The 16,190-nt window shown below is 42.2% G+C and overlaps 1 protein-coding gene across 2 annotated transcripts in view; it reads left to right on the plus strand.

Moving 5' to 3' along the window:
* The window catches only part of FGD6 (FYVE, RhoGEF and PH domain containing 6), a 145,577-nt gene that overhangs the window by 124,908 nt on the left and 4,479 nt on the right, over positions 1-16,190 (plus strand). For both annotated transcript variants that reach the window (XM_062203114.1, XM_062203115.1), the window contains exons 15-20: positions 732-834; positions 1,331-1,477; positions 2,303-2,405; positions 4,190-4,317; positions 11,467-11,595; positions 13,077-13,225. In XM_062203114.1, the coding sequence (XP_062059098.1) occupies positions 732-834; positions 1,331-1,477; positions 2,303-2,405; positions 4,190-4,317; positions 11,467-11,595; positions 13,077-13,225 (759 nt within the window). The remainder of the gene's footprint in view (positions 1-731; positions 835-1,330; positions 1,478-2,302; positions 2,406-4,189; positions 4,318-11,466; positions 11,596-13,076; positions 13,226-16,190) is intronic.

Raw genomic sequence — 16,190 nt, forward strand, 5'->3', positions numbered from 1 at the left:
TTGGAAACTTGGGTTGAGCTCTCAGCTTCTGGCTGCAGCCCCAGCCCAGACCTGGCTTTTGCAGGCATTTGGGGAGTGAACCAGTGGCTGGGATCTCTCTGTCTCTAAATAAATAATTAACATAGGTATTTTCAAAAAGGCAGTGAATTAAAGATATCTGCTGATAAGCTGGAGTGGGGACAGAAAGCTTGGTGGTCTGACCAGGTGGACAAGCCCTAATGACAACTGCAGACTGTTCCCCTTATTAACTACTCTTTCAACGCCTGTTTTATGACACCGATGATAAGTTATTTTAGTTATCTTTAGCAATCTAAAGATGTTTTGTATCCTATCTTGTAAATTCACATTTGAAACTTGACTCCTTGGAATATTTTTAGATTTTAGGATTATGTCTTAGAAACCCCTTGACCATATAAATAATCATAATTATTAATTGTTCAAGTATCTCTTAAGCCAAGCAAAAATACTTCCAGTTCTAGACACTTCAGAAGCAATTTAGCAATAAAGCAGTACTTTCAGAAGGAAAAAGCGCCTTATGCTTGCTACAATGCCAGGGCCTCCCTGTCGCCTGCTCTGATTATTTGTTCACGTAAGCCTCAGGGTTCTGCTGTGGACGGGTATTGTCGGAGGGTGGTGGGATCTGTTGCCATGGGAGAAGGAAAAGAAGCAAGAAGAAGGCCAAGAATAAAAGCTGACATCTGCTTGATGGGCCCTCCTTTTCTCCCCAACAGCTCTGCCACAGAAAGGGATGAGTGGCTGGAGGCGATTTCCAGGTCAATAGAAGAGTACGCCAAGAAAAGAATCACCTTCTGTCCTAGCAGGAGTCTCGAGGAGGTAGCGTTCTGTCTCCCTTCCCTCCTTTTTTTCAGTGTGTTTCAAGCAATTTTTACCTTAAAGAATCGTTTCACAGGCATTTAGAAAAGCATCTAACGTGCGTTAGATGAAGATTGGAGATGTGTGTCTCATTGCAGCTCAGTGTTCATCCTTCTGTCTGCATCTGATAGCAAGTGTATGATGACATATGGTGTATTCATGGTTTTTCCTGACTATACAACTTCATTGTAGAAAATTTAGAAAATGTGAAGTCGTTTCAGGATGAAAGTAATCAGCCGTCATCCCACCACAGGCACCATTTTATTTTGCACTGCAGGATTTCTGGAATGTAGCTTGTTTTAATATCCCGAGAACAGGAAGAATATAATAGCCCCCATTTCATCCCGCATCTTTCATGGTACCGTCAGCACTGTGAGACGCCACTGCCAAATACGAAGCTTGGTTCTGCAGCAGGCAGCATTCCTGGAGGTAATCAAGAGTCATTCTTGTTCTGCAGGCTGACTCAGAAAACAAGGAGGAAGTTACTCCCCTTGGATCAAAGGCTCCCATCTGGATTCCTGATACCAGAGCCACAATGTGCATGGTCTGCACGAGTGAATTTACTCTGACCTGGAGACGGCACCACTGCCGGGCCTGCGGAAAGGTTAGCGAGGACAGTGCCTCTCCGTTGTGATGTGTCCCTGCTTGAGTGAGGGGGAAACACAGCGGTTGTTTCCTCTTCGGGGCTGGAACCAGGGGAAATCTTGATAGGGGACTTCCCGCCTCCTACCCGTCGGTTACTTTAGAATGTCGTTCAGAAGCAAAGACGAAGAAATTCACCACTAAACAGACCCTCCCATGGGCAGATAATGGCTTAAACTGCCTCCGTCAATATCTACAGTATTCAGTAGGGGGAACTTTCAGTGTTGAAGATATCCCTAGTGATGTTTCTAAGCCTTCATGACCTCATTAGTAAATGAACATAGGAACAATGACGTTAGAAATTTTCCAAAAAGTTAAATTGAGTCCTACTTTAGATGGCACTTTGTATAGAACTTGACCCTTGAAAGGGAAGCAGGAAAGTGGCCACAGCTGCAGAAGTGATGAATTCATAAATTTTAAATAAGTTTTTTATGGTATATAATTCTTCTAATTTATAATTAGTTATGATTGTTCATCTCTTATTGTGCCTAATTTACAAATTGTTTTATTATAAGCATGTATGTGTAGGAAATAACAGTATTATAGGGTTTGGTTATACCTGCAGTTTTAGCCATTGTTGGAATATCTTGGACCATACCCCTTGCATATCAGAAGGGATTACTGTGCTGTGTGTTATCATTCTATGCTTGAACCTTATAGAGTTGTGATTGAGATTCAGTGACTGTGAGAATATGTTTGAAAAGTAGACAGCACTATAAATTATACACTACTTTGTGGCTTGGAAACAAAAGTTATTCTAAATGAAATAATTGCATTGTGCTTTCAGATTGTGTGCCAAGCTTGTTCATCAAATAAGTATGGCTTAGATTATTTGAAAAATCAACCAGCAAGAGTATGTGAACATTGTTTCCAAGAACTTCAGAAATTAGGTAATATATAACATTTATCAAAAAATTCTTCTATTCCCCAGATGCTTTGCAGCAGCCTTCTGAGAGAATCATCTTTGGTACATTAGCAATATGATTCTTCTCTCAAACTTAGCATGATGCTTTCTTAGCTCATATTTTGTGGTAATTCAAAGAGGGGTTGGACTGAAATTTGTTTTTACTCTGAGAAAAAGGGTTTGCTAAGAAAACTGACTTGCTGGGCGGGTATGGGGAGAACCACTACATTCCGAAAGCTGTACCTATGAAATTTGTATTCATTAAATAAAAGCTTTCTATAAAAAAGAAAAAAGAAAGCTGATTTTCTAAGAGATATAATTACAGGGTGAAATGCTTAAAGCAATTAAAAGAGTCTTTTAACATTCAAGTAATTTTGACATTTCAAACTTTACCAGCAGTATGCTTGTTACAGATCATTTTTTTTTACCTGTCTATAAAGCACTTCTCTATGGGAATTTACTAAGTGGCATTTTTTAAGCCGAATTTAATCCCTTGGGATGATTTAGTGAGATTTATTTTACATTGGAACATGCAGCCTTTTGACCAAATACAAAATGATATTTCCCGTCTGCCTGTTCACTGTTTGCAGGTATCCTGAAGTTAAAGTGAAAGTAGCTAGCAGGACTGCTTAGATCTATATTGTGGGAAGGGATCCTTAGTCAAATCGCTGAATCCTACAGAATGTAAATTTTAAAAAGATTGTCCTTCATGTCCATGAAGAACAGCTTTTGGTTAGCAAACAGGAATATCTAATTGAATAAAATTAGATTACATGTTATTTCACCATCCATATATTTATCGATTAATAATTTGTTGTCTGCGTACATTTTCCAAGCAGCCACATCCATCTATTTCTTTGCCAGTCTTTCTGGTCGTCCTTTTGTTCTCTGGGTATATGGCAAAAGCTACAAACACTAAATATTTATCTTTGAATCATTTGATCAGTAAATCTTGTCAATTTTATCTCTGAATATCTTTAAGTCTTCATCGGAGTCCTAATAAGGCCTTTGTTGTCTCTTGTCTGTACCAACATAATAATTCCCTAACCATTTTCCCTGTTGCAAATCCCTCCTCCTGGCTAATGCTGGATTCATGGTGAATCATCTACTCATGTCACTCCCTAGCTTAAAAAGCCTACACAGTCCAGATTCTTGAGAACCAGCCTTTTTTTTCCAGCCTGATTTTTCTCTAAATAGATGATCTCATTTTATACCTCTTTGCCTTTGCTCACACTGACATCTCTGGGTGGAGTGTTCTTCTGTTACCTGGCAAACTCCTATGTAGAGCAACTGAAACTCCTCATTCTCTTCTCAGCTTTCCTGGAACCTCCACAGTCAGAATGCACTGCTCCTTCAACTGTGTCCTATGGCCTCATTATGTAGTACTTTGTTCATTGTAGTAGTAGTAGTTGGTCTAGTATCTAGACACTGAACAACGTTAGGTTTTGTTTTGTTTTAGAGAAGTCAGTAGGGAAGTCAGTAGAGAAGTCAGTTGGGATTTTTAAGGTTGTAATACATTCTTATTTTCAGAATTCACAAGGCATGAAGGCACAATTCCTTTATGAACTTTAAGTTCAGAAGTGCAAAATCATAGATAGCATAGAATCTCTCCCATTCAGCTCCCAGCTAATCATCTTCCTTCCCCACAGGCCTTATGCCTCTTGTGTGTCATTCCAAGGATATTATATGCAACATTGTTTATTGACTTGAATTAAATTGAATTGCAGAGTGCTTATCATTGGCTACATAAGTGTACCTGGTTTATTTTAGATCATCAGCACGCCCCTAAGATTGGATTTCCTGGCAATCACAAATCTCCTTCAAGCGCCTTATCGTCAGTCTTACATAGTATTCCATCAGGGAGGAAACAGAAGAAAATCCCAGCTGCCCTCAAAGAAGTAAGTGTTTCCATTAAACTTACAGTGTGATAGGGGCTGAATTATTCATAGGCTTATCGTAATACACTGTTTTTCTCTTATAAAGGAAGATGTCATTTCCCGCAACTATTAAGATATGAATTTTAATACTGATGATGGGTGTGACTGATGCCTTACAGTCTTGCCCAGTCTCCCTTAAGACCCAAGTCATTTAGAAAACTGCTGTTGAAAGGTTTGAAGAGCATTTTATAGCAATGAAAGAAAGTAAAAATCAGTTGGACACACATTATTTTTTTTTTAAGATTTGTTTATTTTATTTGATAGGCGGAGTTAGAGAGAGAGGAAGAGACAGAGAGAGGGATCTTCTGTCTGCTGGTTCACTCCCCAAATGTCCATAGCAGCCAGAGCTGGGCCAGTTTGAAGCCAGGATCCAGGGGCTTCTGGTCTCCCACGTGCTGATGCTTCCCCAGGCACGTTAACAGGGAGTTAGATCAGAAGTGTAGCAGCCAGAACTCAAACTGGCATCCATATGGGATGCCAGCACCTTAGGCAGCAACTTTAGCTGTTATACCACAGCGCTGGCCCCGTGAATTTTTAAAAATCACTTTGAGGAGGCCTCCCGTACCGGAGGGAAGAAGTTCATAAAATATTCTGGGCCTTTTGTTAGCATTTACTGAGCCGCACTGATTTTTGTTGGTATTGGTTAGTTATGTACTACTGAGGTCACTGACAGTAGGCTGTCTTTTCTTTAAAATGAAAGGAAAATTTGAAACATGCTTAGACCTGCCAGTGTCATAATACATGGGAATCACTGATATCGTATCCTTATCAGTTAAATGTCAGTCAGCAAGTAGCAAGAGAACAAAAACAGCATTTCCTTTCTGCCCACTCCCATCATGACTAGTTAACAGTTCCACCTGGGCTAATTTTATGGCCAGGTAAGCAGGGTTTCTAATTGGGTTCTCTTGCTTCATTACCATGGAGGTGTTCTATCAAAGTAACAGAAGCAAACAACTCTAAAAATTTGACCAAGAATATTTCTTATGGGAAGGTAAGAGTGTATTCCCAGTTGAAATAGTATGAAGTGATTTTTTTTTTTTTTAGAGAGAGGGAGAGAGACACAAATAAAGTACCATCTTTTGGTGTCATTTCTCAGTGTTCTCTCTTTTTTTTAAGATGTATTTACTTATTTGAAATGAGAGTTACAGAGAGGCAGAGGAAAGAGACAGACAGACAGAGGTCTTCCATCCGCTGGTTTACTCTCAAATGACTGCAACAGCCAGAGCTGGGGTGATCTGAAGCCAGGAGCCAGGTGCTTCTCCCGGTCTCCCACACGGGTGCAGGGCCCCGAGCACTTGGGCCATCTTCCACTGCTTTCTCAGGCCATTGAAGAGAGCTGGATCAGGAATGGAGCAGCCAGGACTCAAACCAGCACCCATATCAGATGCTGGCAGCTGCTAAGCCACAGCACTGGCTGCATGAAGTGATTTTTAAAAAAAGATTTGCTTATTTATTTGAAAGGAAGAGTGACACAGAGGGAGAGACAGAGAGATCTTCCATCTGCTGGTTCACTCCCCAAATGGTCACAACAACCAGGTCTGAGCCTAACACATGATAGCAGCCAGGAACTCTCCTGGTCTCCCACAGGGTGGCAGGTCCCACGTATTTGGGCCATCTTTTGTGGGTTTCCCAGGCATGTCAACAAGAAACTGGATCAATAGCAGAGTAGCCAGGACTTGAACCAGCACTCTAATATATGATGGTGACATCACAAATAGCTTAACCTGCCTCGCTGTGCCAAAACACTGGCCTTGATATAAAGTGATGTAGAGCCAATTTCATTAAGTAGTAAGAACAAGACTTCAAGTTCTAATCTCCAAGTTTTATATGAAACTGGTTAAGTCAGTCTGTTCTGTCCCTCAGTTCCTGCATCTGAATCTAAATTCATAACTTTGAGGTTCTTAAACAGAAATGGTTCTCAATACCATATAATTTTGCACCCCTCCACAGTGATGTCACAGTTTCTGAGTATAATTCTTGTCCATTTACTCCCCTCTTGAGTCAAAATTCCACAGCATTTGTTGTAAAACTCTTTACAGTCTGGACTAACCTCAGTCTAACTCCAGTCCCAATGTATATGTCCTTCTACCCACGCACACAGGCAGGCCTCCCACTACAAACCTCTGCTTCCTGATTGCAGCCATTGCCTCCTCTACGCTGCTGGTTCTCAAAGTGCCCTCCAGACCAGTAGCATCAGCGTTCTGTAAACACTTGTGAGTGCTAGACACATCGGGCCCCTCCAGGCTGCTAAGCTCTTGTGATGCACACCTGTGCTGAGGTTGGAGAACTACTTCTTTGCTCCTCTGCAGTTAGACTGGAAAAATTAATGTATCTAATTAAGTGCCGTAAAAGTCAAATTCTAGTATTCTCCTTGGGAAGCTTTTTTAGTTGAGATGATGAGCTGAAATTCAGGTAACATATATTAACCATTTTTAAAGTATACAGTTCGGTGGTGTTTCATGTGCTCAGAATGTTGTACGACCACCATCTGTTTGAGAACTTTTTTTATCATCCATAAAACGTCTGTACCCATTAGATAATCAGTCTCCCTTCCTCCCTTCTCCACTCCCTGGTAACCTCTGGTCTGTTTTCCATCTCTCTGGAGTTGGCTATTCTAGGTATGCCATATAAAAAGAATACAGTGTGTGACCTTTGTATCTGGCTTCCTTCACTTAGCACAATGTTGTGTGTGTGTTTAAGATTTTTATTTATTTGAAAGGCAGAGCAACAGAAAGAGAGAGAAGGTGAGAGTGCTCTTCCATTAGCTGCTTCACTTCCTAAATGGCTGCCATGGCTAGGACTGAGTGAGGCTGAACCAGGAGCCTGGAACTGCATCCAGGTCTCCTACATGGGTGACAGGGGTCCAAGCACGTGACCTGCTGCTTTCCCAGGTGCATTAACAAGGAGCTGAATCAGAAGTGGAGCAGCCAGGACTGGAACTGGCTCGCTCTCCCACATGGGATGCCTGTGTCATCTTAATCTGCTGTGCCATAGTGCTGGCCCTAGCACAGTGTTTGAGGATCACTGAAAATGCAATATGTTTCAGTACTAGAGCATGTATTAGCACTTTGTTTCATTTTATGTCTAATATGCATGCATGAGTATAATAATTTATCCATTCATCTTTAATGAACATTTGGGTTATTGGGTTATGAATAATGCTACTGTAAACATTCATGTACAAATTTCTATGTGGACATATGTTTCCATTTACCTATATACCAAGAATTAAAATTTCTTAGTCATGCAGTGATTCTATGTTTAACTTTTTGAGGATCTGGGAAGTTGTGTTCTTATTCCAGCAATGTTGAAAACATTTTTAGAAACTCTTCTATTTTAGAATTCCATTGAGATCCGCAGTAATGGAGAGTATTTCCCTTGATTTGGATTATTATGATTATTATTATTAACCCATATCATTAGAAGAAATATATATATATATATATTTTTTTTTTTTTTTGGAGAGGCAGAGTGGATAGTGAGAGAGAGAGACAGAGAGAAAGGTCTTCCTTTTTTTTTTTTTTAATGTTTTTTTTTTTTTTTTGACAGGCAGAGTGGATAGTGAGAGAGAGAGAGACAGAAAGAAAGATCTTCCTTTTTGCCGTTGGTTCACCCTCCAATGGCTGCTGCGGCCGGTGCATTGTACTGATCCGAAGCCAGTCTCCCGGTCTCCCATGCGGGTGCAGGGCCCAAGCACTTGGGCCATCCTCCACTGCCTTCCAGGGCCATAGCAGAGAGCTGGCCTGGAAGAGGGGCAACCGGGATAGAATCCGGCACCCCAACCGGGACTAGAACCCAGTGTGCTGGCGCCGCAAGGCAGAGGATTAGCCTGTTAAGCCACGGCACCGGCCCAGAAGAAATATTTTCAGTTTAGCAATTAAAGTTGGTTAATATCAATTTTTTTTTAAGATTTTTTTTTTTTTTTTGGACAGGCAGAGTGGACAGTGAGAGAGAGAGAGACTGAGAGAAAGGTCTTCCTTTGCCGTTGGTTCACCCTCCAATGGCCGCCACGGCCAGCGTGCTGCGGCTGGTGCACCGTGCTGATCTGAAGGCAGGAGCCAGGTGCTTCTCCTGGTGTCCCATGGAGTGCAGGGCCCAAGCACTTGGGCCATCCTCCGCTGCACTCCCAGGCCACAGCAGAGACCTGGCCTGGAAGAGGGGCAACCGGGACAGAATCCGGCACCCCGACCGGGACTAGAACCCAGTGTGCCAGTGCCGCAAGGCGGAGGATTAGCCTATTGAGCCACGGCGCCGACCTAAAGATTTTATTTATTTATTTGAGAGGTAGAGTTACAGACAGTGAGAAGGAGAGACAGAGAGAAAGGTCTTCCTTCCATTCACTCCCCACATGGCCGCCACGGCCGGCGCTGCACCAATCCAAAGCCAGGAGCCAGGTGCTTTTTCCTAGTCTCCCATGCGGGTGCAGGGGCCCAAGCAGTTGGGCCATCTTCTACTACCCTCCCGGGCCACAGCAGAGAGCTAGATTGGAAGAGGGGCAGCTGGGACTAGAACCGGCACCCATGTGGGATGCTGGTACCACAGGCAGAGGCTTAACCAACCTACTGCACCACGGCACCAGCCCCACCAATTTTATTTTTAAACAATTACAAGACTATTCATGGCTATTCAGCATTATGACTGGTCTTGTTATGTAGCCAATCAACTAATTCTAAGATATTCTTTTTTTAAAGATTTATCTATTTATTTGAAAGGCAGAGTTACAGAGAGAGTAAAAGAGAGACAGAGAGAGATCTTCCATCTGCTGGTATGCTCCCCAAACGGCCACAATGGCCAAGGCTAGGCCAGACCAAAGCCACGAGCCAGGAGCTTCTTCTGGATCTCCCCCATGGGTGTAGGGGCCCAAGAACTTGGGCCATCTTCCTGTGCTTTCCCAGGCACATTAGCAAAGAGCTGGATCAGAAGTGGAGCAGCCAGGTCTCAAACCAGGGCCCATATGGGAGGCTGGCACCACAGGCAGTGGCTCAACCCAGTATGCCATAGTGTAGCTCCTAATACTAAATTATTTTAATGGAAGAATGTCATATATCTAAGCAACATTAGTAGCACTTATATACATAACAGTATCCCAATATAACTACATTTTAAGTAAAATCTCATTTGAATGTCAAATATTCTAGTTGATGTTTTTTAGTTACTTGATAGTTATAAGAATGCTTTTCTTCATATAAATCTACTTTCACTTAAATACTTCTAATCTAATATTAGATTAATACATGATGAAAAATAGTTTTTTAAAAAGATTTTTATTTATTTATTTGACAGGTAGAGTTACAGACAGTGAGAGGGAGAGATAGAGAGAAAGGTCTTCCTTCCGTTGGTTCACTCCCTACATGGCCGCAACGGCTGGAGCTGCACCAATCTGAAGCCAGGAGCCAGGTGCTTCTTCCCAGTCTCCCATGCGGGCACAGGGGCCCAAGGACTTGGGCCATCTTCTACTGCTTTCCCAGGCCACAGCAGAGAGCTGGATTGGAAGAGGGGCAGCTGGGACTAGAACCCAGCGCCCATATGGAATGCCAACACCACAGGCGGAGGATTAGCCTACTGCACCAGAGCACCAGCCATCAGATAGTTTTAAAAGGCAGAGCCCACCTGTATTAGTTTTCCATTGCTGTATAACAAAGACTACCACAAACTTAGTTGTTGAAACAACATACATTTGTTTTCTCAGGAGTCCAGATACCATTTAGTTGAGACCTCTGGTTCTGGCCATTACTGACGTTTCATCTGGAGGCTGGACTGGGGAAGGGCGTACTGCCGAGCTCATTCAGGTTATTGACAGATTAATTTCCTTGCAGTTCTAAGATCAAGGGCCCTGGCTTCTTACTGGCTTTTGGCTGGAGGGCTCCTTTAGCTTTTTGTCCTGTGAACCTCCCCGTCTGGCCACGTACTTCCTCAGCACCAACAAGGGACGGTCTTCTAGCAGGAGGGAGTCTTACATATCGTTGCATAATCATGGGAGCCACACCCTGTCACCTTCACCACATTCTCCTGTTTAGAAGCAAATCACAGGTCCTGTCCACATCCAAGAGGAGGAGATTGTACAGCTGTGTGACCAGAAGAGGCAAGGATCATGGGAAGCCACCTTTAAAGTCTGCCTGTCAAACCACTAATGAGGAAAAGCCTAAACTTGTACTTTTTGTACCTCTACCATTCCCACAAAATATTTTTCGACAAATTGTAATAATCAGACACTATCCTTTTGCATACAGCATAAAACATTTTCAGCCTTTTAAGATGCATAAGGGTCTTTTCTTTTAGGCAAAAAGGTTGAGAAGCAAAGACTTCTTAAAATCACCTCCATTGATAGTAAATTTCTCCAATATCCAAGAATGAGAAAAGCAATACATAATATATACAGTCCACAAAATGAAGCTTTAAGGAGAGCAATAAGTGCTAGTGTTGTGGCGTAGTGGTTAAAGCCACCACCTGTGATTCCAGCATCCCATGTGGACACAGTTCAAGTCCTGGCTGCTCCACTTCCAATCCAGCTGCCTGGGAAAGCAATAGCAGATTGTCCAAGTCCTTGGTCCCCTGCTCCTAGGTGGAAGACCTGGAAGAAGTTCCTGGCTCCTGGCTTTGGTCTGGCCTGGTCCTGGTGACCGTTTGGGGAGTAAACCAGCAGATGGAAGATCTTTCTTTCTGTATCTCTCTCTCTTTTTGTCTCTATAATTCTGCCTTTCAAATAAATAAAATCTTTAAAAAGAACAACAACAACAAAAAAATGGACACAATACACAGTCCTCAAAGTACAGCTTTAGAAAAGCATTGTCGACTTTAGAATTATTTTTTTTTCTCTTGCCAGTCCAAAAAAACACAGATGAGTCTACAAAGAAACACATGCACAGACACATACAAGCGCGGTTAAACTAGGTAAAATTCTAGAATTACTTGTGAAAGCAAAGGTTTTTATGCCCATTTCAATAGAAGTATTCAGTCAGTACAGTGGCAGACTGTGAAAATACCTTATTTCATCATAAACATTGTGTTATTGTTATATTTATTACTTTCGGCATGTAATGACCACAAGCAATTTTGTTGTCTAAAATATATCTCAAAACCATTAAAATGTCTATGGGCTTGCTTATCCAGGTATCAGCAAACACAGAAGATTCTTCTATGAGTGGCTACTTGTACAGATCAAAGGGCAATAAGAAACCTTGGAAACACTTGTGGTTTGTCATAAAAAATAAAGTTCTATATACATATGCTGCAAGTGAGGTAAGATATGTAATCTAATGACAAGTAGTTTGGGAGTCTTGTAATGCAACTGGAAATGTTTTCAGAATCCATATTGTTATGTTATTTTGATTTGTTCATGGAGAGGGGAAATGCTGATGATGGTATTTTTAATGTTAACAGTGTTCTTTCTCGCTTTGTATCTGGAGAGCTATTACCCAAATGTGTTAGGAAGTTTTCATAGTATAAAACACAAGTATTTTTGGTATCATGTGACTACTGACTGCTTCACTAGAGGGGAAGTTGCTGCTTTTTTTTTTTTTTTAAAGATTTATTTATTAATGTGAAAGTCAGAGTTACACAGAGAAGGAGAGCCAGAGAGACATCTTCCATCTGCTGGTTCACTCCCCAATTGGCTGCAACGGCTGGATCTGTGCCAATCTGAAGCCAGGAGTCAGAAGCTTCTTCTGGTCTCCCATGCTGGTGCACGGACCCAAGGACTTGGGCCATCTTCTACTGCTTTCGCAGGCCGGAGCAAAGAGTTGGATTAGAAGTAGAGCAGCTGGGACTCAAACTGGTGTCCATATGGGATGCTGGCACTGTTGGTGGCAGCTTTACCTGCTACACCACAGCACCAGCCCCAACCTGCTGCTTCTCTCTGCCAGGCTCTCTGTGCTGCACACAGGCTTTCTGGGACCGCACCCCAGAATGTGTTGACCAAACAACCAGATAAGATAGGCTTTGTTTGTGATAGAAACAGTTTCTTAGCTGTTTGCTCTAATTCTGTTCTTTTCTCCCATCTGATCACCCTGTGTTCCAGCATCCTATGACAACCATTGCTGAGGGTCCAGGCTTTTCCATAGTGCTAAGATCTAGAAAAATCAGTTTCCTTTCTGAGCTATGTTTTTTGCATCCATAAAATGGAAGCAATGTAATGAACATTATAATGAATATAATGCGGGAAAGACAGTGAAATTCAGTGGATTAGGCTGGCGCCTTGGCTCAACAGGCTAATCCTCTGCCTTGCGGCGCCGGCACACCCAGTTCTAGTCCTGGTCGGGGCACCAGATTCTGTCCCGGTTGCCCCTCTTCCAGGCCAGGTTTCTGCTATGGCCCGGGAGTGCAGTGGAAGATGGCCCAAGTGCTTGGGCCCTGCACCCCATGGGAGACCAGGAGAAGCACCTGGCTCCTGGCTTCAGATCAGCGCGATGCGCCGGCCACAGCGCGCCGGCCGAGGCGGCCATTGGAGGGTGAACCAACGGCAAAAAGGAAGACCTCTCTCTCTGTCTCTCTCTCTCTCACTGTCCACTCTGCCTGTCCAAAAAAAAAAAGATTCAGTGGATGCGAACATGTTGAAAATTGTCTAACACAGTATCTGGCACATAGGGAGGTGGAGGAGGGTCATAGAAATGAGTAAGTTGTTAGAATTATCATTGTTTTATATGTGTGTGTATGAAATTAGACCTGTAGAAATCAAGAGTTTTCATTACAATCCTGTCTTCATTTGTGTATTTGTAAATTAGGACGTGGCAGCTTTGGAGAGTCAACCTTTATTAGGATTCACTGTTACTCAAGTCAAAGACGAGCATTCGGAGTCTAAAGTATTTCAATTACTGCATAAAAACATGTTGTTTTATGTGTTCAAGGCAGATGATGCTCACTCAGCTCAGAAGTAAGTAACTGAAAAGCATTTTTCTTTTATACATAAGATTCGATTTCAAGTTGTTACTTTTAATGTCTGACTTTTGAAAACAACCTACTTTAAGGCATGGGGACAACTCAGAATTTAAACTAGAGATCCACATTAGATTTAACATATTAATCAAACTCTTCAGAATTGTTTTGAAATAAGGCAGGGGTATCTGGAACATTTTTAGGAGGCAGAGGGGAAAAGAAAATAGGTAGTCCCGGCCAAGAATCCTGTCTACATATGACCTCAGAGGAAGCAGCGTGTGCTGCTTTGCTGGAAGAAGGGGAGCAGAGGCATTGACCTCTCCTTCCATGAGGGGAAGAATCTCCCCTTGAAACATTCCGGGACTTTGGCAATCCAGGGATTCAGTTATGCCAGGGAACAGCATGAGTTTAAACAGCTGCTTGCTGACATACTTCTTTGGGGAAAAGGTCAAACACATTAAGAGGCTCCCATGCTGTTCCCAGCGACTGAGTAGATGGAAATGGATATCATTTTAGATGATGAAGGCTGAAACAGTCTCTTCAGAATTCTAATAAGAATACTTAGATGTTATGAGGTTGCTTAACATAGAAACGCATATCTCTGTGAAATCGAGGTCCCTTCTGAACAAACTAGTTCACTTCACCTCTTCCATTTGAATTTTTCTTTGGCCTCACAAAATACACATTTTTGTTTTATGTAAGAGGAACTCATGTTTTCTCAATGAGGTTAACATTTTTTAAGTGATTTGAGTAAGTGGGGCATCAGCTTCTTAAGACAGTTAGAATTAATGCAGAATTGCAGATGGAGGTCTTTACAAAATTCATGGAAAGTTTGTAATATAAAAAATTATGCATGAATTCCAAATTTTTTGCATCCGAATAAACTTATCTTTTAATTCTGTTTTTCCACAAGGTTTTTGATTGTTGTTTAGTTTTTTGAGAGAGAGAGACAGAGACAGAGAGGGTTAGCTCCCTTCCATTTGCAGGTTCACTCCCCCAAATACCCCCTAGGGCCAAATCCAGGAGCTGGGCTCTCAGTCCAGGTCTCTCACAAGTTTGGTGGCAGGAACCAACTTCTGGAGCCATTACTTGCTGCCTCTCAGGGTCTGCATTGCAGGAAGCTGGCGTCAGGAGCCAGAGCCAGGAATCGAACTCAGATACTCCCACTTGGGACATGGATGTCTTAACTAATAGGCTAAACACCTGCCTCTTCCATGAAGCTTTGAGGAACCATTGTGTTTCTGAATACTGACCTGGTACAATATTACAGATATTCTAGAAGGCATTTTTTGCCTTGTATGTTTTAGGATATTTATCTGTGTATGGCTGTTCTTCCAAATAATTCCTTTTGATGCAGAATAATATTTTAAAATCATGTCACTTTATTATTTGCCCCATAAAATTACTTGGACAAAACAGTAATTCCCCTATGATTCTGTCACATATTATCTTTCTTATAAATTTCATCTGTGTTTATCATCAAATTGATAAATGATTGCTTCTCAATATACATCATCTTTTGCTTATATTATTATGTTGAGAAGATAAAAATTCCATCTAGGCAGAATTAAATGTAGTTAGATGGAGAAAACTTACTTGTAATTTAGAATTGATGTAGGCTAAATTATAAGTATCTCTTTAAGTTATTAATATCTATGCCAAGTAGGATGCCTGCATCCCCACATTGGAGTGCCTGGGTTCAGTACTTGGCTCTGGGTGCTGACTCCACTTTCCTCCCAATGCAGACCTTTTGTGGCAGCCTTGGTGGCTCATTCACTGGGCTCCCGCCATTCATGGAGGAGACTGAGATTGAGTTGCCTGCTTTCAGCTTCTAGCCCTGCTGGTCCATTGCTGGCATTTGAGGAATGAAGCAGTGAATGGGAATGCTCTTTTTATTTTATTTTTTTAAGATTTGCATTTATTTGCAAGAGTTACAGAGAGAGGTAGAGACAGAGAAAGAGAGAGAAAGTCTTCCATCCACTGGTTCACTCCCCAAATGACCATAAAGGCTAGAGCTGAGCTGATCCTAAGCTAGGAGTTTCTTCCAGGTCTCCCATGAGGTTCAGGGCCCAAGGACTTGGACCATCTTCTACTGCTTTCCCAGGCCATAGCAAAGAGCTGGATTGGAATTGGAGTAGCCAGGACTCGAACTGGCACCTATATGGGATGCTGGCGCTGCAGGCTTGGCTTTAACCCACTGCGCCACAGTGCCAGCCCTGGGAGTGCTCTTTATCTCACTCTCTGCTGTCCCTCAAATAAACAGAACAATTTCTAAAGTAATGTCTCTTGCAGGTTGATTTTTTTTTTTGATACAAAAGAACATTAAAATACTAGTTTTAGTGGGCTATTTGGGGGCTTTTTAAAATTTATTTATTTATTTTTTTTTATTTTTGACAGGCAGAGTGGACAGTGAGAGAGAGAGAGACAGAGAGGAAGGTCTTCCTTTGCCGTTGGTTCACCCTCTAATGGCCGCCGCGGTAGCGCGCTGCGGCCAGCGCACCGCGCTGTTCCGATGGCAGGAGCCAGGTGCTTCTCCTGGTCTCCCATGGGGTGCAGAGCCCAAACACTTGGGCCATCCTCCACTGCACTCCCTGGCCACAGCAGAGAGCTGGCCTGGAAGAGGGGCAACCGGGACAGGATCGGTGCCCCGACCGGGACTAGAACCTGGTGTGCCGGCGCCGCAAGGCGGAGGATTAGCCTGTTGAGCCACGGCGCCGGCCTATTTGGGGGCTTTTTAAAAAGTCTTGCTATCATGGTATAACTTACATCCTATTTATTTTCAAAATTTAAATTTTTGAAAATTCTGTCTCTAAAATTTCAGCTAAATGTGTTTTAGGTTGCTCTTAAAAATTAAATTGATTTCAGAAGTTTATAATTCCCTTGAGTCATCTCTTCACATGAAATATTACTGTAAAAATTGTATTTCAGTAAGAAGGGAAAAATTATGAGGTTCAGAAACAGTT

The sequence above is a fragment of the Lepus europaeus genome, chromosome 10 (genome assembly GCF_033115175.1).
Source record: "Lepus europaeus isolate LE1 chromosome 10, mLepTim1.pri, whole genome shotgun sequence".
In the NCBI taxonomy this organism is placed as follows: domain Eukaryota; kingdom Metazoa; phylum Chordata; class Mammalia; order Lagomorpha; family Leporidae; genus Lepus; species Lepus europaeus.